Genomic DNA, 26572 nt, shown 5'->3' on the forward strand with positions numbered 1-26572 from the left:
AGAGGTAAGAAGACAAACAACTAAAGCAACAAAAATGGCCGGATACAAAAATAATATAATATTGCCTAACAAACATATAAAAGTGGAAACGAAATCTCGAATATACAAAACAGTTATGAGACCGATAATGACGTATACCGCCGAAAGTCGCCCCGAAACATCTAAGACCAAAAGAATGCTAGAGTCCATAGAAATGAAAATAATTCGCAGAATAGCAGGAAATAAGTGAGCGTAATCGTTTATTGACAACTTATAAATACAAAAACGTATTTTATAAATATATTACATATAAACAGTTTTAACTCTAAGAATAATTAATTTACAGAATAAATTAGATATACGAATCAATGCTCTTCAAAAAACTTTTTTGATAATTGTTTAAATTTTTTAATGGAAAGTCGTTTAACATCGATATTTTTGGACTGAAAAAGAGTGTTTGCAAAAATATTATAAATTATACGACGTTAATGTTATAATATTGTCAGCTGTTCGAGTCACGTAGCTATGATGGCCAGCATGAGTCGGAAAGACAGACAAATTTGAGTGAAGTATTTTCAATTCTTTATTTCTCAGTTTGTACCCTTTATGTTTTAAAACTCGTTTAAATATTTCATCCATTATAATATTAAACAAAAGTAGACTTACAGAGTCTCATTATCTTATTCCGGTGTTTAGAGGTATTTGTTCGGCGAGTTCGTTGTACAAGTACAATTTCTAAGTACTTCTATAATTGTTTCATTGTTAGTAACTATGCATTGTACTTATGGCTTCTTGGTTTTTATCATTTTCTTTAAGGTATAGCTTTTTTAAATATTCTATCCAGGCTTCTTTTTCTAAAAGATTTCTGCTAACAAGCTCACTCGTTTCCTTCCTTTGATTCCTAATTAGCGTCCATATCTGTTCTTGAAGTCCATAGCAATCACTTTCCATTCTTTTTGAGAAAGTTTCCCATTGTGTGTTTTCGGTCTGTCTTACAAGTTTCATTACTTAGTCTTTTATATTTTTCGTACGATTTTGTGGTTTGTGCCGTCCTGTATTCTAGAAACAGAGATACATTTCTCCTTATTGCACTGTTCTTTAATTTCTTGGCGTTTTGTGCTGAAACTAAATTTGTCCATTATTTCCTACTCACCGCTACCTATCACCACTTCAGACGAATCAAAGTCGACAAAAACTATTCCTTTCGATCCTTTAACGCCACACAGGATTTGGTTTATATTTATAGAACCACACCGCGCCAACATCTAAAAATAAAATCCGTATGGGTAGTTCGTGTGTACATTTTGCGCTGGCCCCGTCAACAGGTTGAGTTTACATAGGCTATCGGAGAGCCTTTTATGTGAATGGGAATAAACACGCCAGGCAATATGCAAATGGCAAACACTGAATATATTTAAAAGATTTACGGAAATACGTTTGAATTTTGCCGTGTCATCAGGTGGCATTAAGCAATACGTAAAATAATTCGCGAATAATTTAGAACCCACGGCTGGTTCAAATAACTCAATTTAATGTCTAAAAATTGAGGCATGCCGGATAACGATTTATGTGTATTATATGGGAAATAAGCCCCTTTAATATTCAACGTACGACATGAAATTTACTCGTTTTATCGGCCTTTTTATGATGGACTATTTCACGACCGTTATTGAAACTGAGGTTGAAATGTTTGAATCACTTGAGCTATATAAAACATTTCGGATAAGTTTTTAACAGCGGGCTCATTGTCCTCCCCTTTAAAGCAATTACATGCACATCGCTTCCATTTCAAGACAGGCATTACTGTTTCTCTTCGTTTTAATTTTTATTTTGATATATTATTTTCTATAAACGCCCAACCATTTTCATAAGTAATGAAACTAAATTATCAAAATATGGTGGTGTCGGAGATCGTGAAAAATCATAAAAAAATAAGAGAAATAGAAATCCGGTGGGGTAGATGGTTCGGATCGCGAGCGAGGCGACATGGGGTTAGACATATTAAAGGAATGCACATAACACAGTGCTTAAAACAAACGAATAATCTAATCACTTAATTGAAAGAAAATCTGCGGATCCGTTGCCAGCTAGATCAAGTACAAAATGGCTTATCAAAGATATACTACCAGAGCTACTGAAAATCCTACTTAACCAGTGCTTCTATAAACGCAGATAATCTTTGCCGGTTCGCGTTCCAAACGGGGTTCCCGTGAGTCCATAATATTACGAATTACAGAATTATAACTGTATAGGTTAATCCGATCAGCTAAGGGCGCCGACACGGCCATACTGACTAGTGCTCGTCATCGGGTACCTGTTGGTCATCTAGGCCTAGAAAGCTTTACCTTCACTCGTCCGTCCTGACTAACCAAGAAAAATTAAAACGCGATGCAATTCTTCGTTATTGTTATTGTTATCATTAACAAAATACAAAAACTTTTACCAGGAAACCAAAATCAACTTACTTGCAACTTGTAATGTAATATCATTAGGCAAACCTATGAAAGCAACAGCTATGATACATTGCAATTCGGTTCCACCACCATCATCCAGTGCAACACTTGTTATTGGAATATTCATCTAACTTTGGCGACATACGCCCCCTCAGTAAATCAATGTGTGTCGGGATAATCACCATGGGCGACACATACCTCTCCAACCAAGCAATGCTTATCGAAACATCTTGGGCAACACATGCCCCTCCACCAACGCAATGCTTGTTGGTATAATAACTTTCGGCGACACACGCCTCTCCATTAAGATAATGCATCTAACCAGGCAACAACGCATCTCCAGTAAGACTCCTCTTACTGCGTAAACCAAATTAGGCAACACTATGCCTCTAGCTTTGGCGACAAACGTACGTGCAAAAACGCAATACTTTTCAGGATAACCATCTAGGGTGACACACGTCTCTCCAATCAAGCAATATTTATCGCGACAATCACTTTCGGCAACATATGCCTCTCCACTAGCACAATACTTATAGGTATCAATACCGACACGCGCCTTTCCAACCAAGCAATGCTTATCGGGATCAACACCTTCGGCGACACATGCCTCTCCAACCAAGCAATGCTTATCGAAGTACCTGGGGCAACACATGCCCCTCCACCAATGCAGTGCTTATCGGGATAACCACCTACGGTGATACCTATCGTTTACTCTCATGTAAAACTAACCACCCAACAACACATCTTAAGTAAAACTCCTCTTACTGGGTAAACCAAACTAGGCAACATTATGCCTTTAGCTTTGGCGACATACGCCATGTAATAACGCAATGTTTATCACTTTCAGCAACATATGCCTCTCCATTAATGCACCGCTTTTCGGGATAGACATCTACGGTAACACACGCCTCTCTAACCAAGCAATGCCTATCGAAACGCCAACTACACATCGCCGGTACCTTACTGGGGAAACACGACTAGGCTGGGCTATATGTGCTATAATGTGCATTTGTTCAAATCACCCGAGGCACCGGCGACGAACACCCGAAAGCGGCCGAAACATTTATCCAAATAAAGAGAGAGGTTAAAATACGAGTGTAAACACGGCTTAGGTAGCAAATTAATTTATAAAATGCCGTAAAATTATTTTACTTTGGTTAATTATCTATATAGGTGGTTTTCTATATACAGTGCACTTACAAACAAAATGAAATTGACAGTGTACGAAATAAAGTAGAGGTTATTGGACATAATATAAGGAACAACCATTTACGCTATTGTTTAAGCTAAAAAAACTTATAACTTCTACTAAACACAATTTGACCTTTTAAAATAGGTATCTTTAAGTAATGGGTGCTGTTCTTTTCTAAAATTTTAATGCAATTTCAATTTTTTCATACTTTTCATCCTGATAACTGCTTAGGTAACTTTTAAACAAACACATATATGATAGGTTTAGCTCTTGGTTACTGTAAATATTATCAGATGCATTTTAAAACCATTTTAATGTAAACAAATCGTAATTATTCTCTACCGAGGAGAATTCCTTCTCCACGGAAACGCTTTGCCGGCCTCACTCCCGCCCTGCCCCGAACGCACCGATAATCGTATCGGTGCGTTCGGGGCAGGGCGGGACAAATGAACTTTTGGACAAATACGGCCATATCATCAGGTACACGAATAAGCTGATCATAAGCAAATTCGAAAAACGTACTTTCAGAGGTTTACGATCTAATTTGGAAATTATTCGCTTGAAATAAAATTTTGCTGAATTAAGCCTAGTAATCTTATGCTTTGTGCTCTTTAGTGATACTAGGTTGGCAATAAAATTCAATTCAAGATTAAATTTCACTACAAAATGATCGCAATTAACTGATAGCAAAAGACACGACTGATGCCAGAAAGAGCACCAAACAAATTGTTAGATTTTTTAAACAATTTACAGCTATTTCGGCACCTAAAGAACATAACAATACAAATTTGATAAATGCATCGATGATCATAGAGACGTGTTTTTTGATATCACTTTTGCCAGTTAATTTACCGGATATGTCAATGCGAATTTTATACCTGAGTCGAGATACTTTTGTCGTCCAAAGGAAAAAATTAAAAAAATATGCATAACTAATAACATTTTTACATTTTCTATAAAGTTTTCTCGAAATGCCGAATGATATTGAGATAAAATAAACAATTATTTCTTTCCATTTAACTGAAGAAAATATTATTTTGAATCATACGCTTTTGCCACATTGGGTTCGCTTTCATTGCCATTTATTGCGACAAAGAGAAGAGCCTCCGGAGTTGTTGAGCTACATACTACCTGCCAGTCATTGTGTAATTTGATATTTTGAATAACTTTAGGTAGTTTAGAATTTTTGTGGCGCCATACTTTTTCTTTAATGGGATCGTTGGAATATAAAAGTTAAACAATCAGTTCAAGAGAGGCATTACTGTTTCTCTTCGTTTTAATCTTTATTTTGATACATTATTTCATATAAACACCTCCAAAAATCTTCTCCCCTTAACTAGTTTCACAAGTAATGAAATCAAATATGCGATACACAAAGTTATTGATACCGATATTGCTCTGCCAACGACTCGATACACGTGTGATGGGATTCATGTCGAGTGAGTTTGCTGGCTAGTTCATTCCTTCTTGAATTGTATTTTCTACCCTTGATCCTTCATGTTCCTTCTTGACAAGAAAGAACTTCAAAAAGTACCTCGTTCCTACATCCCTGGACTCCTCTAGACCTTCTCCCGTCGACTATCACTGTCTAGACCAAATCGTGATTCTTTGGTATAAAAGAAATTGCGCTATTCTGGCAAAAGCTTTTGAGTCCATTGAAAATGTGGCTTCTTCAGAGCTTAACTACAGCTTTGAAGAAGAAGAAGAAGCCAACAGGACGATTGACGAAAGTTTTGTAAATAGTATTACATTAGCCTCTGGAAGATTCTTAGAAAAATTCTGCTCTTCTCAATAATATTTTCCACATTACATATAGCAGACCAGATGAAACATATCAACTAGAACAGGAAAGAAACTTAAGACTACGACAAATAAACTCACCAGCACTTGCCGAACACAAACAGGAAACTGGACATCAAATCTTATTCAAAGAAACTACAATTTATACATAAAATTAATTCTTCCACCAACGAGAAATCTGTAGAAATCTGTATAATTTCTCGTAATTACACTGGAATTTCTCATAATTCCACTGGATTTCTTAGTAGTGTAGACCCATGCGGTTTACTTTTCGTTAAATCATATGCCATTTTACACCATGAAGGACCATGGTGGCCACATTTATGTGTTTATTTTTCTACCATTTTCAATTAATGTCATTATTACCGTCATTCATTCATACTGAATAATTATATTTTTTATATGAATTGCATCACCGCCATTGAAATGAATACTTTAATTACACAAATTAAAGTGTCAATTTTTGTCAAAGTCAGAATAAAACCGATATTTTCTAAAAAACTTTGACACCTTGTATCCCGAATAAATCAATTTATTGCACATATTTATATGAAAAAACTTTAATTTTGGAAGATGAATATCTTCGCACTGGACTATGCAACACCCTGTATACGGACCAAAGGACCACGGGATCATACGATATATGATTGCAGTAAACCGATTCTCGTATTACGCTGTAATTAAAACATTTCTGATTTTACGTGTATGTTAATTAAGCGACTAAGGTTTCCGAATAAGCCGAAGCTGTTCATTACCGACAGGAAGCGCATAAAGTAAAATCAATTATACGCAAGTAGTGTTTACAATCAGGACGTGGTCGATTTTGTAAATTATTAAATTGCGGGTTTAAATTTAGCTTAGAACGCGGCGTGGCTTTAAATTTACTGTTGAAAAAATAAATCGATTAATTTTTTTTGTTGTACAACGACGCTTCGCTTCACTATAAAAATCGATGGTCTATGCAGCCCCATTCAATGGGGTAAAATAGATATGCGGTCATCAAAACATTTCCTAAATGGAGACTCCATAAATATTATGCATAACCGACTGGCACTCTACCTAGATCGAGAACGTGAACTAATATAAAAGTGGCATTACAAAGTTTTACGTGGTCACTTTTTGCCCAAAATAATTATTAATGACATTATTGTGCCTAGCACTGTCGTTTTTTTGAAGGACCATTACTCTGAGGAAAATGTTTTTCGCTATAGATACAGGATGTTTCCTTCCTCATATGTTACAAAATTCTCACAGTGATGTACATCTAATGAATGGTATGGGCATCTTATACCAATGAATTCTAATTATTAGCTTGACATTGATTTTGAGTGAAAAAAATGAACTTTTCTAAACAAATTAAAATTGCAAATTTTTATTATGGATCTATAGAAGTGACAAGTCATAAATGACCATCAAAAAATGTTTTTCCAGTAATGAAAACTCTTTGTTTTTCATAAGAAAAAATGGGTTTGGGATTTAATTCTCTATCATTTCCTATATATAGCTTTTATTTCAAAATTTGGTAGATTTTCTGCAGCAACTCGTGTATTTTATTTTCAATCTAATTAAACTTATTTAATATTCTATTCTAAGTCTTTTTAAAACCTTAATTACTTAAATTAAGCAAGTATTTTAAGTAAATAGCCCTTATTACTAATTGGAAAACATTTTCTACATAACCTCTAAATCTTTCTATTTCTTTTCGAATTTTCATTTTTATACACTTAATTTAAATATATAGTTCTCCAACAAATTGATAAAATACTGCTTCTTAATTTCTTTAACATGACTTTCTTTTCAAATGCGTCAGTACTGAATGTTTTTTGCTGGCCGTATTGAAAATAGTGGTCCATGGAACTGGCAAAAATTGGAATGGATTTTAATACTTTGAATACCAGTCTTACTTATATCCGGTAGATCCCGGGATGCATCTCTTGGCAAATTTGTTTTCCGCAAATTACAGGAGAACTCTTAATTGCTTCTCTTCTGTTTGGATAATTTCAAGGTCACGAACGATTCATGAAAAAAATGTTTTTTTGTGGGTATCCGCCTTGCAGGATACAACAACCTATATTCTCTTAGGGCTAATGATCGGTTTTAATTATTTTTCATGAAGATCTAACTAAACGCTCTTGAACACTGTAAAAAACCATTTTTCTTTTAAAAAAGTATAAGTAAAGTATACTGCATATCTCTGTTCAGACAACAATTTTATTGGTTATTTTTGGAACCATCCTACATGTTACGGGGGTTAGAAAACGTTTTGTATTAGTAATAAGTTTTATTTACTTGCACCATTTAAAGATTTTGGCTAGAATATGATCATTTTATGGGTTCAGTAATACATAATTAACTACTAAAACCAACAAATGTGCTAAATACAGGGTGTTTTATTTTTAAAAAATTAGTTTTTCTAATTAGGAAACACATTTTTGTGATGCTCATTTGTGACCATCCTGTGTAATGTGTTTTCACCATAGATAGGTTAAGGAATTAAATATTAACCACTTCCATGGATCCATAATAAAAAATTCCAATTTTAGATTTAACTTGTAAAAAAAAACATTTTTCCAAAAACCGATACCGAAGTGTGTACAGGACCGCAATATCTTAAACAATGATGGATATCTCGATTATGAATATCATTTCCACTACAAAGTTTACCAAACAAGTACGGCAAGGTCTTATTGGTGGCTAACTGAACTTTATAGCGGTCCTCCAGCTTAAGCCTACCCGAATCGAGAGGCACTGTGAAATATGGTCATACTTTCTGCGATTGTAACTAAAATATATACAAGCATTCTGAATCCGTGGAAGTCTCTCCTTGTCTCGGGCAATGATACTACAATAAGCGATATGGGATAAAACTAACATATTACAGAGTTCAAATTGACTTCTTTACTGAGAAAATGTTTATTAATATACAATGTCCTCAACTTATAGAAGGATTATTGTAACACCGAGCCAACATGCTTAGAAAACCGCAAGTCACCGTCAAGCCATAATCTTAAATTTTTCCACCCGTCTGAAGATGGAGAGATAATCTAATCATTTAGTGTAATCTTAAAAGAGTCGTTTTTTACAATATCTTCCATTTTATTTCCAAATAATAACATCTGCGTGAGTATCATCGCCGCATTTACAAAATTTAAGAAAAGTGGAGAAATCAGCTGTTAAGACTGAGAACAGAATTGGTCTTAGCATACTCCCCTGGGAAACACCCCTCTCCAAAGCAATGGCATCTGAATATAACTACCATTTGATATCTCTGCTCAAGAAAATTTAAAAAAAAATAAAAAGCAGTACCTTTTGTCCCGAAAATTTTCAGTTTAGCTAGGAGAAGCAAATGATCCAAAGTATCGAAGGCTATTTCCTCGATTTGCAGACCGATTTAAAAATAAGACCGCCATACTCCACAAAGCTATTTTTAGAGCCAGCATTAAAATTATATAGCGAACTCCATCATATTTCTATACGCTTCTTTACTAAATGTCCAAGTCTCATCCAAAAATACTGGATTGAATTAAATGTCCTCATTCAAAATGTTAATCTTCGGATGTGTTCGGATATGTTCGGATGTGTTCTGGTTGGCCCGGGAAAATTTTGAATCCTCGGGTATGTTCGGCTTTTCACGGAAATTTTCGGGTTCCGCATGCGCACTATCAATCTTCGGATCCTGTAAATTTGTTGTGTTCCGTTAGGCAATTTTCGATTTTTTTCTCTCCCCTCCATATATTAAAAAAATATATAAGTATGAGGGTGTTTGTGTTAAATAGTTAATTTCTAGTTTCAACAGTAGCAACAGAATTATAACTGTTACCGATTTATCGAAGCCATGCCGATAAAATGAGAGGAGGGGGTTGAAATGCCGTAAGCAAAACTTAAGCACCCGACAGGAAACGAAATTTGAAATGAAGCTAGGATAGAAGTCTTTCAATTATTATCTTCTTCTATTCTATCTTCCATTATACAAAAGTCCTGGTTATTCATATTTATTATTCGGTTAAACAGGTAACCCGAACACACCCGAACATTCACATTCAACCATTTCCTACTAATATAGTAAACTCCTGCCTCCTTGAAGGCGTGTTCCCAGATGAATAGAAAGTTGCACGCACTTCTCCACTTCGCAAAAATAATAAAGTAGATAGTTTTAATGTATTGAGACCGATCAGTATTTTGCCTTGCCTATCTAAACTCTTAGAAAAGATTATGAATAATCAAATGCGATTTTTTTTGGAAATAACATTTTGCCTTCGAACCAGTCAAGGTATCGGTCTGGATACAGTTGTGTAACGGCGCTTTTGAGTATTACAGATGGCATAAAATCAATAGATTCGGGACAGTCATCTGTTTTGCTGCTTTTGGACTACTCGAAGGCATTCGACACTAACGTCACGAACTCCTGTTAGCTATTTTAAATTATGTCGGATTTTCGCATGGTGCGATAAAGCTAATAAAAAGTTATCTTGATAATCGTATGTTGAAACAAATTTGGGTCAATCAGCTAGAGAAACTGTTAGTTGCGTTGTGCCGCAAGGTTCCATACTGGGGCCACTTTTATTTACAATTTACACCAGCAATTATGTATCGTCTATAAAAAATGTTACGGCATATTTTTATGCTGATGACACCCAGATATTATGTTCATTTGACCCCAGCACTTGGTGCAATGCATCAAAAAAAATAATTAATCCAAGTAAATCATCTGTTATGCACTTTGGAAAGAATAGGAATCGTCTCACACAAACTACAGGATGCTAAGTGGTTGAATATGCGTAGACTACACTCCTTGGTATTTTTTCACAACATTTTTTAAATAACAGTCTTCCTTTCTTGACAAATAAAATAACATATGGGACAGATGTTCACAGACTGAACCTTAGATTTAGGGGTCTTATCTCTCCACCACCACACAGGACGTCTCTTTTTCAAAGAAACTTCTCCTATAACGTTTACAAACTTTACAATACCGTTCCTCTCTCTTTAAAAGCCTTATCACCAGTAAACTTGAAAAAAAAAAGACGAGAAATGTTCAGCCAACAAGCAAATTGCGAGTAAGTTCAGTCCAAAAATTTTTAGTTTTTATATACACGTACACATTTTCTTCTTTTGCTATAGTTATCTCATGCGAACTAATAATTCTAAAATAAACAATAAAACAATTTTAATTGCTTTCATCCCCATTTTTGCAATTTATTTGGTTTATTGGTACTTTATTGTATTGTAAATTGAACATTGCAGAATAAACGTATTGTTATTATTATTATTATTTAAAATATCTTTTGCTGGGTTGAAGGATTTCAGGTATAATCAAAAGGTAAAATAGATGTCTCTAAGACATTGTGTGCTGTATGATTTAAAAATGTTATGTTGGAAGTACTGACTAGAGAGTGTTACGACCTTTTTTTTTTTGCTTATTAAGTTCTTATTATGATGTGGTCTAGCTTTCACTAAGAAAAATAATCTGCGGTAGAAGAGATGAATGTTATGTTATGTTAAGTATGCCTGTAATTAAATAACCGAGAAAAGTGATCCGTACTACAAAACTCAAATACCCAGAATTCGGTTCCACATTCATATGAGTTGTTTCCATCGCCATAGATTTTTGTCGCCTGCTGGAAAAATTGAAATACTATCATTTTCGCATTCTTTCACAGACCCAGAGGATCACGGGCGATGGTCAGGGGTGGGTCGACATGGGCGACAGTCCAATTTTCGGGACGGACAGCTCCAACTACATCTCCATAGCACCCGTCCGTGACGGTCCGTCTGGGACTTTCCGTCACGCGGTATCTGTAAATATTCCCAAACGGCGTATCATACCCCTTACGCACGGAAAATTCGAAATAGCCAGGATTCTTACGTGGGATCACTCAAACGACGTCATGTGAGTAATATTTGCCAAAAATTTGGCAACCGATTTATTAAAATAATAATGTGCACGTACAGGTTTATTTTTTATATTTATCTACCCACCTGCAGGGGTTAACGGAAGAAACTGAGAAAAAATTTTAATAGGAAAGTTGAATAATTTTTGCAGTATTATATTTTAGAATTGTAAAAGGAAAGTTGAGAAACATTGGCAAGTGTTTTATTTTTAAGTCCAACACCCTATATATTTTCCTGTTATGACGAAAGGTCTTATTCTTCTGATGATAAGGAACATAATATCAACAACAAACAATATCAAAACAATAACAACAACAATAATTAAAGTATAACGTAAAGTAAATGAACATATGAGCATAAGAACATTTATTTCTTGTTCAATCCTTTCTCTGGACTTTCAAATATTTTGAGAAACCCTACCCTACCTTTCTCGATAGTCTCTATGGTCCCTGCTTCAGATATTATTTGGATAAAATTTTGGAATCAATTGTGCAATAATAATACTTCTGGTGTTATTTTTGCACCTGTATAAATGCACCTGTGGGCTTTACAGAAGTTCGTGGTGACGCCAGACGCGTAGTAAATTGCAGCATGTTGCAGTTATTTTTTAGGCACACCCGCGATGAAGCCTGGAGAACTGCATCTTTTTCGGGTATCTTCGGTACCACCGAGAAGCGGGGCGACGCTTCCGCCACCGGTGTGTTTGACCTGCGTCAAAGAACCAGCCCCCACCTCGCCTCCTTACATTGGGTTAGACGAGAACACGTACCGACTGAAGAAAGCCAACTGGGAAGATGAAGACGATGATACCGTGATGACGACTCCGCCGCCCAAGAAAAAGAAGAAAGGGAAACAGAAGTTTGCGCAGAAAGATCCGCCCTGTTTGTATCACAACGCTGTATTTAGGTAAAGTGAAGGCCACGTTATTTTTAACGTTTTTTTTTTATATGCACTGCGAACTGGGGTTAAATCGTCAAACGTATAAGATAAAAAATAAAACTTTATCCCATTTGATTTCGAGTTGCAGGGTTCTAAGGGATTTTGAATAATAGCGTTAATCCCAGTGGCGTCACAGAAGGTAATCTAAGTAAAATTTATGATAAAATTCATTGTATGTTACTGTTTTTTGTTCATTTTATGTATTTTTTAGATTACGCTATTGGAAATACAGTGTTTGTAATTTGTAAGTAATTGTGTTTGAAGAAGAGAATCATATAGCAAACCCAGAGTAAAAAAAATAATGTTTTCTGTGGAGCTATATTCTTAAATCTATGAGGTGTATTAACACTTTTACATTTTGTACAATTTGTGCATTAATAAGTTTGGTATAGTCTGTCTCAAAATTAATCGCTTTGGCTTTCGACGAAACCTCCCCAATAAAACTTTGAACGATGTTATTACCTAGTGTTATTGGGTAAAGCCATTAACAACAAATTTATTTTTATTTGGGTGACAAGGCAGGGTTAGGTAAGGTATATTCCTCTCTTTCTGGTATATTTCATGAGTGTTGACCATTTGTGACGTTTTTACTAGCAAATAAGAAACTTTAAAAGAAACCTGTCCACTTTCAATAACGCTAATATCGACGATAAAGGATATTATTAATAGTGGAGAATTAAAGAAAAGGAACAAACGTAGTGATTGTCAAACTCAATGTATAGACAATAGTGATCAGGACCTAATAAAGATGAAAATATGTTGTCTTCATCAAAGCTAAGTTGTTCCCAAGAAGCTTGAAGAAGAGGAAACCAATATAACTATAAGCCGTGCCACCCTCCATAGAGTTGTTTGTAAAATGGGATTTAAGTCTTGCAAAATAGACAAAAGGGACGCAGTAATGGAATCACACAGATTACGCACCTGGAGATTTAATTACCTTGAATAAATTAAAACATATAGACTTGATGAATCATGGTTCGATAAACATGACACAGTATCCAAAGAATAGGTTGATTTCACTCAAAACTGCCAGTGGTAAGCATCTTCAAATACAGGAAAATGCATCACCATAATACACGCTGGGTCATAAGACGGATTTGTCCTAAACTGCTTGCTTTTGTCTGCAATGTTAAAGCTTCTAGTTTGGATTATCATGAGCATACAAGTGCAGAACTTTTTCAAAATTGGTTTCAAAACAATTTTTTAAAAAATATTAAAAATAACATTGCTATTGTCATGGATAACGCAAGGTACCACAGCACTCCGCTGCGCAAAGCACCAGCATCTTTACGTTAATAAGTGATATTTATTCTTTTTGAATTCATTTACAAAAAAGCCCAACTTTTGGAAGTTCTAAAATCATATGCAATTGGAAAAACAGTATGTATGCGACAATTTACCCAAATGCGAAGTGAGTCCATTGTCAAATATGTTTGAAAAAACAACTTTCTGATCATTTTGTGGTTTTAGTTCGAATGTTGTTGCTTTTGTGTTTCGCCAGCTCAAAATTGGCTACTTTTTGATTGACACAGCTAATAAGTGTTTTCAGTTTTCTCCATTAATAAACCAAACACTAATGGAATATAATTATTATTTAAAAATCCATGTTAAGCAAATAAGTGTTACAATAAGCAAAAGTACCATCCATATAAATAATGCCCGTTCTGGTAACTGTACCGAAATATGAATAATACAAGAGTCATTAAGACGGTTTCACCACAGAAACATGTTTTATATTTGTAAAATAGGTAATAAAAGCTGTATAAGATCAGTGTTTAAGGGCAGGTATATTTTATTAATTTAGTAAGGTATTAATAACTGGCGAATGTGATTTTTTATGTTAGATTTTTACTCTTAATGATTAAAAATTGAGTTTAATTGCAGCTGCGGGATTGATTGCTTGGAAAAATCATTTTCTTTAGCAACACCTACTTGAAATCAGAAGTGCTAGAAGTTGCCGACGCATACGGAAATGAGTATGACAAATATAACGGGGTAAATATATATAACATAAGTTTACCACCTATGACCTTAATAATATCAAGATCGTATGACATCAAATAAAGCCGTATGTGGCAATGAACAACTCCGATTTCTAAATGTCACTGAAGGAAATTAGAGGAATTATGTTCAATATTAATACACCATGGATGAATTTATTATTAACGTACATTCTGGCGACGGTCCTTGGATCGACATTGCCATTTCCAGTCTCAGTCATATTTTGAGCAGTACACATATCATGAGCCTGTCATATCCCTTTTTGACAAAACAATGTTTGCTTTTACGTGCGATATGAGAGAAATCTAAAGGCAAACATTTTGAATAATAACAATTAAAACCCATATTTTTAAGAAAAAAAATGTTTTTCCTTGTGGATGTCCAATGATCCAGTTTAGCTGTTTCGCCAACTATATTAACGAAGTGCGCTGTCATTGCTTAAGGCACGTCATAACTACTCTTGCAATAAAATAAAGGGTGTTTTTTCTCGATGTACAGACCTTTAAGTTGGCATTACTGTTCAAGATGGCGACTGACTTAACAGCTGTCAAGTGATTTATTCTCAGTTTGGTTTGGCAATTCATCATGAATAGACTCACGCCTGAACAACGCTTGCAAATAGTGCAATTTTATTTCGAAAATAATGATTCTGTGCGGAATACGTATCGCGCACTACGTCCATTTTATCGTCGAGAAAATCGTCCATCAGAGCAGTGAATTCAATTAACCATGGAACGTTTTCGCAGCATGTTTACTCTTATTGATAACTCGCATCCCCAGAAACGCCGTACGCTGCGTACAGAAGAAGCTATCGCTGCTGTAGAACGTAGAATTGAGGAACACCCGAATGTCCATCCACTTTATGGAAGATTTTGCGGAAGGATCTTGGTTTACGTGCTTACAAAATCCAACTCCTGCAAGAATTGAAGCCAAACGATCTTCAAGTAAGGCGTAGATTCGTCGAATGGGCCCAAAAAGAGATTGCCATTGTTCCCGATTTTCATAAACGAATTTTGTTTAGCGATGAAGCGCACTTCTGGTTGAATGGCTACGTCAACAAACAAAACTGCCGCATTTGGAGCGAAGCTAATCCTTAACTGTATGTCAAAACATCGTTACATCCAGAAAAACTGACTGTTTGGTGCACTTCATGGGCTGGTGGAATCATTGGTCCGTACTTCTTCAAAAACGATGATGGCCAGAACGTTACAGTCAATGGTGATCGGTATAGAGCTGTGATTACTAACTCTTTCATTCCTGAATTTAATAACCATGATGTCCAGGAGATGTGGTTTCAACAAGACGGCGCATCATGTCACACAGCTCGTGCTACAATCGATTTATTGAAAGACACGTTTGGTGACCATCTAATTTCACGTTTTGGACCTGCGAATTGGCCTCCAAGATCTTGTGATCTAACACCGCTAGAGTCTATGCGGATAAGCCACATACGCTTGACCATTTGGAAGACAACATTCGCCGTGTTATTGCCGATGTACGGCCAAAAATGTTGGAAAAAGTTGGAAAAATTGGACGTCCAGATTGGACTACATCCGCCAGGCGTGGCGGTCATATGCCAGAAATCATATTTAAAATAGAATGCCACAAGATTATCTTAACATCCCTTATAATATTATATCTATTTTTATTACTAGAAACTCCTGCGCTAATCAACTATTTATTTGACCTCGAAATTATTGTAAACAATAAGAGATATCCTATTTGGTAAATTTGTGAAGATATTATGCTTATCATATAAAGAGCATTCAATATCTTAATTTAATTAATTTAATGTTATTGTTTATCGTTGGTCGTTCTAGTAAGTTTTATCATTAAAAAACGACTAAACGAAACGAACTCGACTTTTATTTAATTGAAAAGTAAAGGATAATTTTTAACTTATAAATAAGAAACTTAAAAATAATTAGATTTAGGTAAGTGCAAGAAGTGTAACATATAAGATATACAGGGCAAGAAGAGACACTTGGAAGGACTTTAATGTTTTGTGCAATCTCCACCCGCATTAATCACAGTCTTCTGCTCATGGTCATGAAAGGAGACAATTCATCCCATACTTCCTGAATACCTTGTCATAGCTCCTCGATGTTTTGCAGCAAAAAATTTCTTTCATCATTATCCCCCATATGTTTTCGATTGGACTTATATCAGTACGGTTACTTGGCCATGGCAAAATTTCAATGTTGGCATTTTGGATCCGTTGTGTAACGATTGTCGTGTTAATAAATATAATTAGTTTTCTGGTAAAGCTGTCCCAAGTATTCCCTCTCCGTCATACCACTGCTAGTCCTCTGGATGAAATCCATCTCCATACATTTTTACTGAAATGGTTGGTTTGTCTTTGATTTTACATTTTTTGGAAGACTGGATGATCTTGTCATCGGAAAATATTGCTCTATCCAAAAACTCCTGTTCTTGCGCTTAACAGTTAAGAGCGAAAATAAGACCTGCTTGCTTCTGTTGGGGAGTGACTGCTGTCTCTTTTCCCGTACTCCGACATTTGAGATGCGATGCCTCAATTCTTCGACTTGCCTGATCTTCTTGAACTGAACTATATGTTTATCTGCCAGATCTCCTTTTCCGTTCAAATTTTTCTTTTTGTCACCACCTTTTATTAATGGAAACGATGGCTGGTCTGCTTACACTAAAATATTGAGCTACCGCTGATAATGACCAACTATCTTCTGACTTGGTCACATTCCTTGCTTTTTAACTCTTTGCTCGTATGTTGAGCCATTTTAGACTTCCATCTACACTGCTCGAAACGTTGAAAAATACTTCTTTAAGGTCGCATCCGCCATACATAAAAATTAGGTAACGTAAAAATGTTGAAATAAATTTGTTTGAGACCGGACCTGAATGTTCGCCCATAAGATTCCACACTATCTTCTCAGTGTGACAAAAATTATTTAATCTTTACTAAAATATAAAACTAAGTTTAAATAAATGAAATGTTTTTTGACAACGCTTCCTGTGATAGGAAGTAGCTTATTTCAAGATCTAAAATATATGTATTTTTAAATATGTTCTAGGAAAATGTCAAATTTTATCAAAATCCGAAAAAGTTTTGAGTAACTAATAATAATCGATTTAAAAAAGAAAACTTTGACTACCTAGATCTCGAAAACAAATCAAGTTGATGTTTATAGGAAATAAAGTGTCTTATGTGAAAACCGCGCGTTAGACATTTGACTGTTTTACCTTGGGACACCCTATATATTTTTATTAAATTATAAAGAGGTTAAAATGTTTTCAAGGGTCCCGCCCTCGTTTACTTCGAAACTCGTTAATTTATTATTTAAACGACACTCGCTACACCCTTTTCCATTAATGCGTATATTTTTAAGTAATATAATATTTGGGTTTGCCGCCATTGGTGCGCGCTTTTTCTTATGGACTTACAATTATGTAATATTTGATTTTAAAAAAGTTTATGGACTGTTGGGGACCCATTAAGAAAGTATTTTAGAAATTTTAAAAATGTGTGTTTCAAAATCATGAAACTTACCAGAGTGGCATTTAATGCAGGTAACCTATAAAGTTTTTCAAATATTTTCAATTATGAGGAAGTTCAGCATCCATTTTAATGCATGTGTTTGCGGCTGCTGTATTATTTTCAAAAATAATAATAATAATAATATTCGACAAACATTTATTGTCGCACTTTTCATTTTTTTAACAACATATACCGAGTGTTCCAAATTCGAAGGGGACTAGTGGGATCTCGGAAAAAGTAAGGAATACGAAGTCGGCTAAACGGAAACAAAGTTTGATGCTTCATTTGAAAACCATTTCAAAATCTAGAAAATTCTAATTAGTAAGCTCCATATTTTATGTCAACAACACATGTAATATTTAATGGGTTTTCGAATATTATTGTGCTATATTATAGCTAAACTCCAGTCAGAGCAGTTTGGAAGTTACGTCACGTATAGTGACGTAATCAAAAATGATCCGTATGTCTCGGCTATATTGCTACCATTTCCAGCTGCGTTTCGATCTGAATTAATTCATTGGATTAAAGCGGATACTTTCGGATATGTAATTCTAAAAACTAAAATAAAATTCTATTTCGCAAGGCTTTTTACAATGTGGGCGTTACTCGTCGCGTTATAAATGATGGAACCCACTAGAAACGCTGTCATAAAAGGGTCATTTGCAAAAAATGCTAAGTACTTAGGTACATATTATTATTTTATTAAAACGAGGTAATGGCAACTTGGTTCAGTGGCGTATCAATTAGATAGGTATATTTTCGAAAAACTCCCAATGCTTCAACAACAAAAACAGCGAAAAATCATAACGCAAAATGTCAAGAAGCATAACAAAGACTAGTTATCATCGGAAAAAATATCTTCCTCCGAGATAACAACTGGGAGCTTATTAGATGAAACCATCGATTTTTCCCTTTCCCAAGCCTCAATTATCAGGCGGTCGGCGTACCTACAATGGTTCTTCCATTTTTGGGTAAAACCTGAAACAAATGATTGTGAATACTTCATCAATGGAATTATTATTAATCTTCTTGAGCAAGTACTTCAGTCTACAGATGCAGCACAGTACCAGATGTTACGCGATCTGACCCAATCATCTCTATCGCATTAAATATCCATTTTCTATCCATTTCAGTTTGTCTGAAAAGTGTTGCTGCAATAACGTATATACGTGCTCTTTAATTAAACTGTTTGATGCAACTTTGAGTACGTATTGGTCCAGCAAGTCCACAGTGATACGGTGCATTGTTCATTATTATTAATGAAGGTTCATTAAGATTGGCAACAGCTACTGACTGAACCGTCTTTTATAATCAAAAATGTATATGAGTTAGCTTTTACTCACAGCAAATTAGTATTGACGAAATGAAAGCTTCCGTTGGTACAAAATTAAAACTTTTGTCTTTGTTCATAGGTTAGGAAAAGTCTAGTTTTCCCAGAAAAAATAAATATAAATACTGCATTTTTCCAACAAAATTTCAACTTTTTTAATCCATCAATTAAAGAACCATGTAAAATATCAATACTATGTAAACTAATTTTACAGAGGTTATTATTTATCAAGTTCGAGCTTTCAATTGCCAATGATCATTTTAGTAAAAATGTTAATTTATCCAAATACGCCAGCAAATTAAAAAAATATATTTTTGTTATATTATACTTCCAAATCGACATATTCAGTTGACAGTAAATTGAAAAATAAAAAAATGTCAAAAATGTTTCATTCCTCTTTCGACGGTCAGCGTGGCAAATAAAAATTCACTTATGAAAATTTAAACCAGAACACACAGAAAGGTTCCCGGGTCTTCCCGTATAGTCATAAAATGAAGAAAAATTGGCAAACTTTGCTAAATAAAATTGTCTAAAATTTCTTTTTTTGTTCATAAGCATATAGATCTGAAAAAAATAGTCACCTTTAATTCACTGGAGAAAATAACTACAATCAGCATGTTCATGATCAAAACTGTTAGTTAGTTCTTCTTATGTATATTTAATTATACAGGGTGAATAAAAAGTCGCCCAACGGTCTCATTATGAATTTTATTATACGGGGGAGACTGGATCGAATGGTGGTATAAGTGAAATTTTTTTAATTAAAAAGTATATGTTTTTATTCCATTTTTGGATTTCCCTTAAGATTCTAAGTATTTTTCTTGCATGTCCAAATTCAACCGTTTTTGCGGGAATTACGAAAACCGAAAATAACTAATGATTTCACTAGTGAAGCAGAATTTAATTTGTTCACATTATTAAAGATTTAACAAATTCATAAACTTAAATAACAATAACAACTATTTGAAAACAAAGAAAATAGGTACTTATTTTAATGAATACCCAAGTTGACTTCATTTCGCTATTTTTTGTGTTTTGTTAAAAGTCAGACAAGGTGTTGGGTTTGCGGTTGGTACACATCTACGGGATTTAAATCTATTGAACGAGGTGGCCACTCGATAGTGCCTTTTTTGTATAATGGGGAGGTGCCACCATCTTGTTAAAACAATATGCACTTACCAATGACCTCGATTTACCCAGTTCTGCTGTTCGAATATAGCAAAACTAATTAGGAGATTATTTGCATCCTTAATAGGGTATAATATTTTTCACCGGTAAGAATGATTAGAGAATAAAGAAAGGCCTTACAATGTTTCCATCAATTATTCCAATCCATATTTCATTCTTTGAGGTTATTGATTATGTATGCGGAAATTCCACCGCAAATTCCATATAATGGCCTCAGATAATTCCTCAAGGAGATATAAGCCATGCTTATACTTATTTTTTGCACGTAATACATTAATCGCAAAAGACCAATGCGTACCAGCATTTGGACATTTTCACTACTGACAGTAGGTTTAGCAGTCAGATTCAAGCAAGCATAACAAAACATAACATTGCTTACGTTATTTATTTATTTATTTTTCTCTCCTAGCCTCGTGAGATTGGAATATAGGCGTTTACTTTTAGTTTTTATGAAGAAATGGACTCTGTTATTAAAATTAATAATAAATAAATAAAAATTCTTGCCGCTGATGACTAGAATTATTACCGGCAGCTAATTGTGTTGTTGAAGTTGATTATCTGTGGACGATAATAAAACATTTAGAACCTCTTCATCGTTCGTTTAAGTTTTTGATCTCCCTATCCTTATGCGGTCTCAATTGACTTCGTAAGTTAAGGTCTGTTTGAGTATACTGTAAGAAATAATTCACACACTTCATGATAGGAACGTTTTCTATCACCATAACCGACCGTCGTTAATATTTCAGTTAAACAATAATAATTCAATTATTGATTTATGTTAAACTTAATTTGACACACAAACAAATTAACCGAAACCAATACAAAAAAAAATAAATTAAATTGTCTCTCAAATCATGGCAGTCATGGTCCACCAGTTTTTAAATGTTAAATGTAAACGATTATTCGCCAAGTTTACCAAAGGTTAGTCAATAATTGCATCTTTTAGTTCTAGTTTATTTATTAAATCAGTAATTATTTTCGTTTTTTGTCATTCAGGCAATTAAATTTGGGTATAGGCCATACAGGCTGTCCAAATAGTATGCAAAAAATATATCTCGTTTATTATTTGTTTTAGAAATAATTGTTAAATAAAAAAGGAATAGATAAGACTGAAAGAAACAATTTAAAATTATTCGGACATACAAGGCGGTTAATAAATATGTGGGAGATCAAAATTATATTTTAAAACAACAGCATTGCATTGGTAGATAGTCCCTTTAACACTCGATGATCCAATGTAGGGTTTTCATGATCTAGACCAATTGTTTTCGGATTTATGGCCATTTATTCTTCAAAAATCCCCTGTTTTTAACACTGATATTATTGACGCCATTTCCGACAGCTGTAATTTTATTATGCTAACAATTTTATAACTTAATGCAGTCATTTATCCTATACTCGTCATAAAGTCGGAAAGATATTAATTTTCGTAAAAAAATAAAACAATGGAAGCCTGTGGAAGAAATGGCGTCAAAAATATAGGATATTAAAACGAGAGTATCTATCTATTAGTGTTATAATATACAAGGGGTTCCGTTTAAAAAATATATTAGTTTGGCTTTCCACATATATTTGAATACCCTGTATTACATAAAAATACTTGGAATATTAAGAACAATCCAAAAACGGGATTAAACATGCCCCTTTTCTTTAAATTGAGAAAGTTTTGTAGCTTGGGGATAAAATCAAAATTTCATCAATGTAAGCAAATTAATTCTCGCTGTTGCGAGACTTTTGACCAATCCTGTATAAAATACTCATTTTCTATAATAATTTTCTTGTTTCTACTATATTGAGAGTTCACTGGAAATAAATATAATATTTAGAATTTCGAAATCGTAAGTATTCCATTGTTGTTAAAAGAACTGGAAAATTACCTATACCGAAAAAAAAGATTGATTTGCTGATTCATTGATCTTTCAAAATTTTTAAATTATTCAACATATCTAAGAAACTTAAAGGATCTTCAATGCATTTTCTCAGAAATACAAAAATGAAATAACATTTTAATAAAGAAGGTTGGTTGCTCTGAGATACCTTGCAATTAAAATTGCCTTGCATTGATGTCCTGTAAACACTTTTATGCTTGGACAGTGCAACAGCGAGGCAAGTAAGTTGTTCGCTAAATGAAAAATTTATTACAATATTTACTTAATTGCTACAAGCTGATACATTCCAAATCATTGAACAATGTTTAATTAACATTACCAACCTAATAAAATACTAATACTAAATACGTTAATTTCGTACTTGTCTCACTGTTGCTTTGAGGAGACCATATGTGCAATAACGAATCTGCGTCCAATTCCGGTAAAGCTGAACTGGCGATCCATTCGATAATCGACCGGAAATTAAGCTGCTTGTGACGAAATGAGGTACTAAATATACTGTTAGCAACAATTTTAGCGTTGAACCATGACGGTTTTAAGTGATTTTCGACCCGAAATTATTACTGAAATTTAATTTCAGTTCCAATTCCCAATACTTCGTGTTGGAGTGCTTAGGACCGGGTGTGCCGACCGCAGCGCTTTACAAAACGGCGATGCCCAAACCTAAGCTGTTGATGTGGCTTCAAAATAACACTCGTCTTAGAGAGAAGATATCGAAAATGGCGGTGCCGCAAATCAAGACGTTTCCCGTACAAATTTCCGGGGGATATCACGCCCACGTCAGGTATGATCTATTTTCATATTCCCCGCTACAGCTGCGGGCACAATTTTAGAAAAAAATACCTCGTTGCCCACCGCTGCACACACTCAGGATTATAAAACTAGATTTATTTTTGTCGTGACAACAACAACAACGAAAATTAATGGTCTGGCTAAACCTTAATCTTAAAGAAAAAAACAAATAACAAAGCTCCGCACGTATTACATGCATAACTTTATAAATGTTGATTTTCAAAAAAAAAAAAACAATGATCAGTATTGATTTTATATCCGAAAAAACCAAACACAGGGTCCTCACCTGTTACAAATATAAATTTACAAATCTTAATGTTAAAGAAAAAAGAACAATCGAGAAAATCAAAAGCATTGATTTTATATCCATAGAATATTAAACAAGGCTCCGCACCTATTACAAATATTATATACATAATATAAACATTTATATTATATATTATATTTATAAATCTTAGTCTTTATTTTACATCGAAAAAAGGCCACACACAGCCCCCCCACCTACTATAAACATGTTTATACATTTTAATCTTAAATATAAAAGCAACAAAAGAAGAATTTAGAAGAATATTTACTGCATTAATTTTATATCCAAAGAAGACTACACAAAGGTCCCGGGCCTCTTACATATATAAATTTATAAATCTTGTATTATAAAAATGCATGCAGTATTTATTTCATAGCTAAAAACGAATTAACACAGTCTCCCTACATAACCCAGGAGAATATCAACAGCATTGATTTTATATCCAAAGAAGCCCAAATAAGGTTAGAAATAAAAATTTATAAATCTTAGTCTATGAGGAAAAAGATAAATAAACATGAATATCATTTTATTTTCAAACAAGACCAATCACAGACTCCGCATCTATGACAATATAAAAAAATGTGGAAAAAAATAAGATAGGCAAAGGCTACGCTACGCTACGCTGTTACATATATAAATTGAGGGCCAATTGCATATGTGAATTTATAAATCATAATCTTAAACAAAAGAAATCCAGAAGAATATCAACAACATTGATTTTATATCCTAACAAAAACTAAACAAAAGCTCCGCACCCATTATAAATATAATTTTTAAAATATTAATTTTAAAGAAAAAAATAAAAATAAAAGAATTCTGAAGAATATCAACAGCATCGATTTTATATCCGAAGATCAAACAAAGACTGTTACAATTGTAGGCATCCAAAAAAATATTTTACTCATTGCTACGTTATGTCGTTTTTCCTTGTCCTGTTTTCGAAATAAAAGGTCTTTAAGTTAAAACTAACGTAACCTTGTCATTGTGGACTTCAGTAGCTGATTGTTTCAAATGATTGTAACATCTTTCTCATTATAAATTTGTTTTTTATTATTTTATTTTTGTTGAATAATACCTAAAACAAAATTACTATGTTCAGTTAATTAAAACAAAAAAAATATGTAATTAACATTGAAGCATTCTACAAAAAAAAAGCAGGTCCGAATTTACAAATACAAAATATGGCAAGTTCTTAAAATAGCCTAATTTTCATTTTTCCCTCGTAACAGAGAAATTACAAGTGCTCTTTAAAAATTTCTTATACTATTTTCCATGTTCCAAAAAACTGTCACAGTAATGTGCGCACCGCATATTTGTATCTACAATAACAACGGAGTTTTATATTAGCACACATCTAAATTGGGACACCCTGCACGGGTGGTTTTTGCTAGGTAACTCACTTATTTTTTTATACAACTTTAGAGTTTTCAGAATTAGTATACAGGGTCGGGGTCATAAAGTTATGGGACCATACTTTATGATTTTAAGTGGGGCAGCATGTATATTTATAAACCATTAAATTTGTCTTTTTTAAAAGTTTCCAAAAAATATATATTATTATGTAGTTTCTCTTAGAAACAAGTAAATAAATGACAATTTTCCAAAATAAATGCTTACTTTAATAGAACCCCATGACTAACAATATTAAACAAGTTACTCGGGAGACTGGAATCTGTGGTGGAAGATCAACAAACTTACGTTTATAACCACTACTGCACCACAACTTTATTTAGAACACTGGACACGTGATCATTATCATCATCATCATGATATATCATCTGCCGATGATGCCAACTTGGTTGGCGAAACACGTGTCCAGTGTTCTAAATAAAGTTGTGGTGCAGTAGTGGTTATAAACGTAAGTTTGTTAATTGAAAGTTAGATATTGCTAATGAAGAATTTGAAATATCGTTTGAAGTTTTATACTAACAGTAAGTTTGCAATAACAGTTTTGTTTTGCTATGTTTGTTGGGACACAATCTTGCTCTAGGTAAACATAATTACGTTGAAATATTATAATAATTATTATAAATATAAATATTATAAATAATTATAATGAAACATTCTCCAGCAGTTCTGGAATAACTTCCTAGAGGTTTTTTAGATATCTACGTCCTGGCACACCTCATTCAAAAATTCTATAAAATATAGGTCTGCCCAAAATAAAACATGAGACTCCAACTGCAGAGCGTCTATCTTGTGCCCTTTAAAACATTAAATGCCGATTCTCACTACGCTAGTTCCTGGTATTGTGAATATTGAAAATATTTGAGAAAAAGCATTAGCAGTGCCCGGTGCTCTGCGCTATGTAAAATTTGTATGGATGATACTTACACTTCTTCAAGATCCTTTGACAGTCAGTTTTTGGCACACTCTGTCCTGAAATAAAAATTTGCTTTTAAAGGACCAAATATCTCATAAAACCGTTGGCTTCATTCAGAGTATCTAACAAGCCCAAACTTACAATGATAATAGAGATTTTCCGAAGGTACTTCCATTAAAAGAAATTGATAAGTATAACAATAATAATAATAATTATTAATAATAATAATAATAATAATAATAATTCTGGCAATCATGTCAGTGAATGTAACCGTGTTGTTTTGCAAAAATATATACAAAAACTAACGATCATAGAAAAAGTGAAGTATACAAGACGTTTGGTAGATTTTTTAAGTCATTCGTATATTAAACACTCGCTCCGCTCTTGCCAAATAAAGTCAAATATCGTTTACCGCACTTGTTGCATAATATACTATTTATTAGTAACCTTTTTTCCAAAATTACATTTCGTAAATGACCAAAGTGCTTCAATATGGCGAAGTCTTAACCACTAGAAGCGAGAGGAAAAGAAGTACACAGGATCGAGAATAGTGGGAAAAAAATAATTACTCGATTCATATTTTTACCCAGAAGGTTGAGGTTATTGTTTTAGTGTACTGTTTACTAAAATATTTTTAAAATTTTAGATTATAGACATAGATTCTCCTAAACAATGAAGTATGATATTTAGGAATTGAAAACACACTATCATTTCTTATATTGAATTTGCCTTCCATTTCCAACCAGCCCAATTCTTTTGTTTTGTCAGACACACGATCATATCTACGAAGCAAGCAAGCCTATAACAGCTATTCTAAATCCAGACACGGGTCGTAAATAAGACAGCAATAATTAAAATTTTAACACTAAGCTTTCGCACTAATCGCGTTGTAAATTTGTATTGAGAAAAAGTTTTAAGTTAATAGATGCATTTTGAAATAATTTCATAACATGTTCGCGAAACCTTAGCTGCG

At 33.8% G+C, this 26572-nt stretch overlaps 1 protein-coding gene across 5 annotated transcripts in view; it reads left to right on the forward strand.

Moving 5' to 3' along the window:
- LOC132696523 (inactive dipeptidyl peptidase 10) overlaps positions 1–26572 on the forward strand; it is a 227673-nt gene that overhangs the window by 168868 nt on the left and 32233 nt on the right. For all 5 annotated transcript variants that reach the window (XM_060661422.1, XM_060661395.1, XM_060661404.1 and 2 more), the window contains exons 10-12: positions 11085–11314; positions 11917–12222; positions 22758–22961. In XM_060661422.1, the coding sequence (XP_060517405.1) occupies positions 11085–11314; positions 11917–12222; positions 22758–22961 (740 nt within the window). The remainder of the gene's footprint in view (positions 1–11084; positions 11315–11916; positions 12223–22757; positions 22962–26572) is intronic.

This window comes from Cylas formicarius, unplaced genomic scaffold (genome assembly GCF_029955315.1).
Source record: "Cylas formicarius isolate icCylForm1 unplaced genomic scaffold, icCylForm1.1 PGA_scaffold_10__41_contigs__length_53128322, whole genome shotgun sequence".
Taxonomy (NCBI): Eukaryota; Metazoa; Arthropoda; class Insecta; order Coleoptera; family Brentidae; genus Cylas; species Cylas formicarius.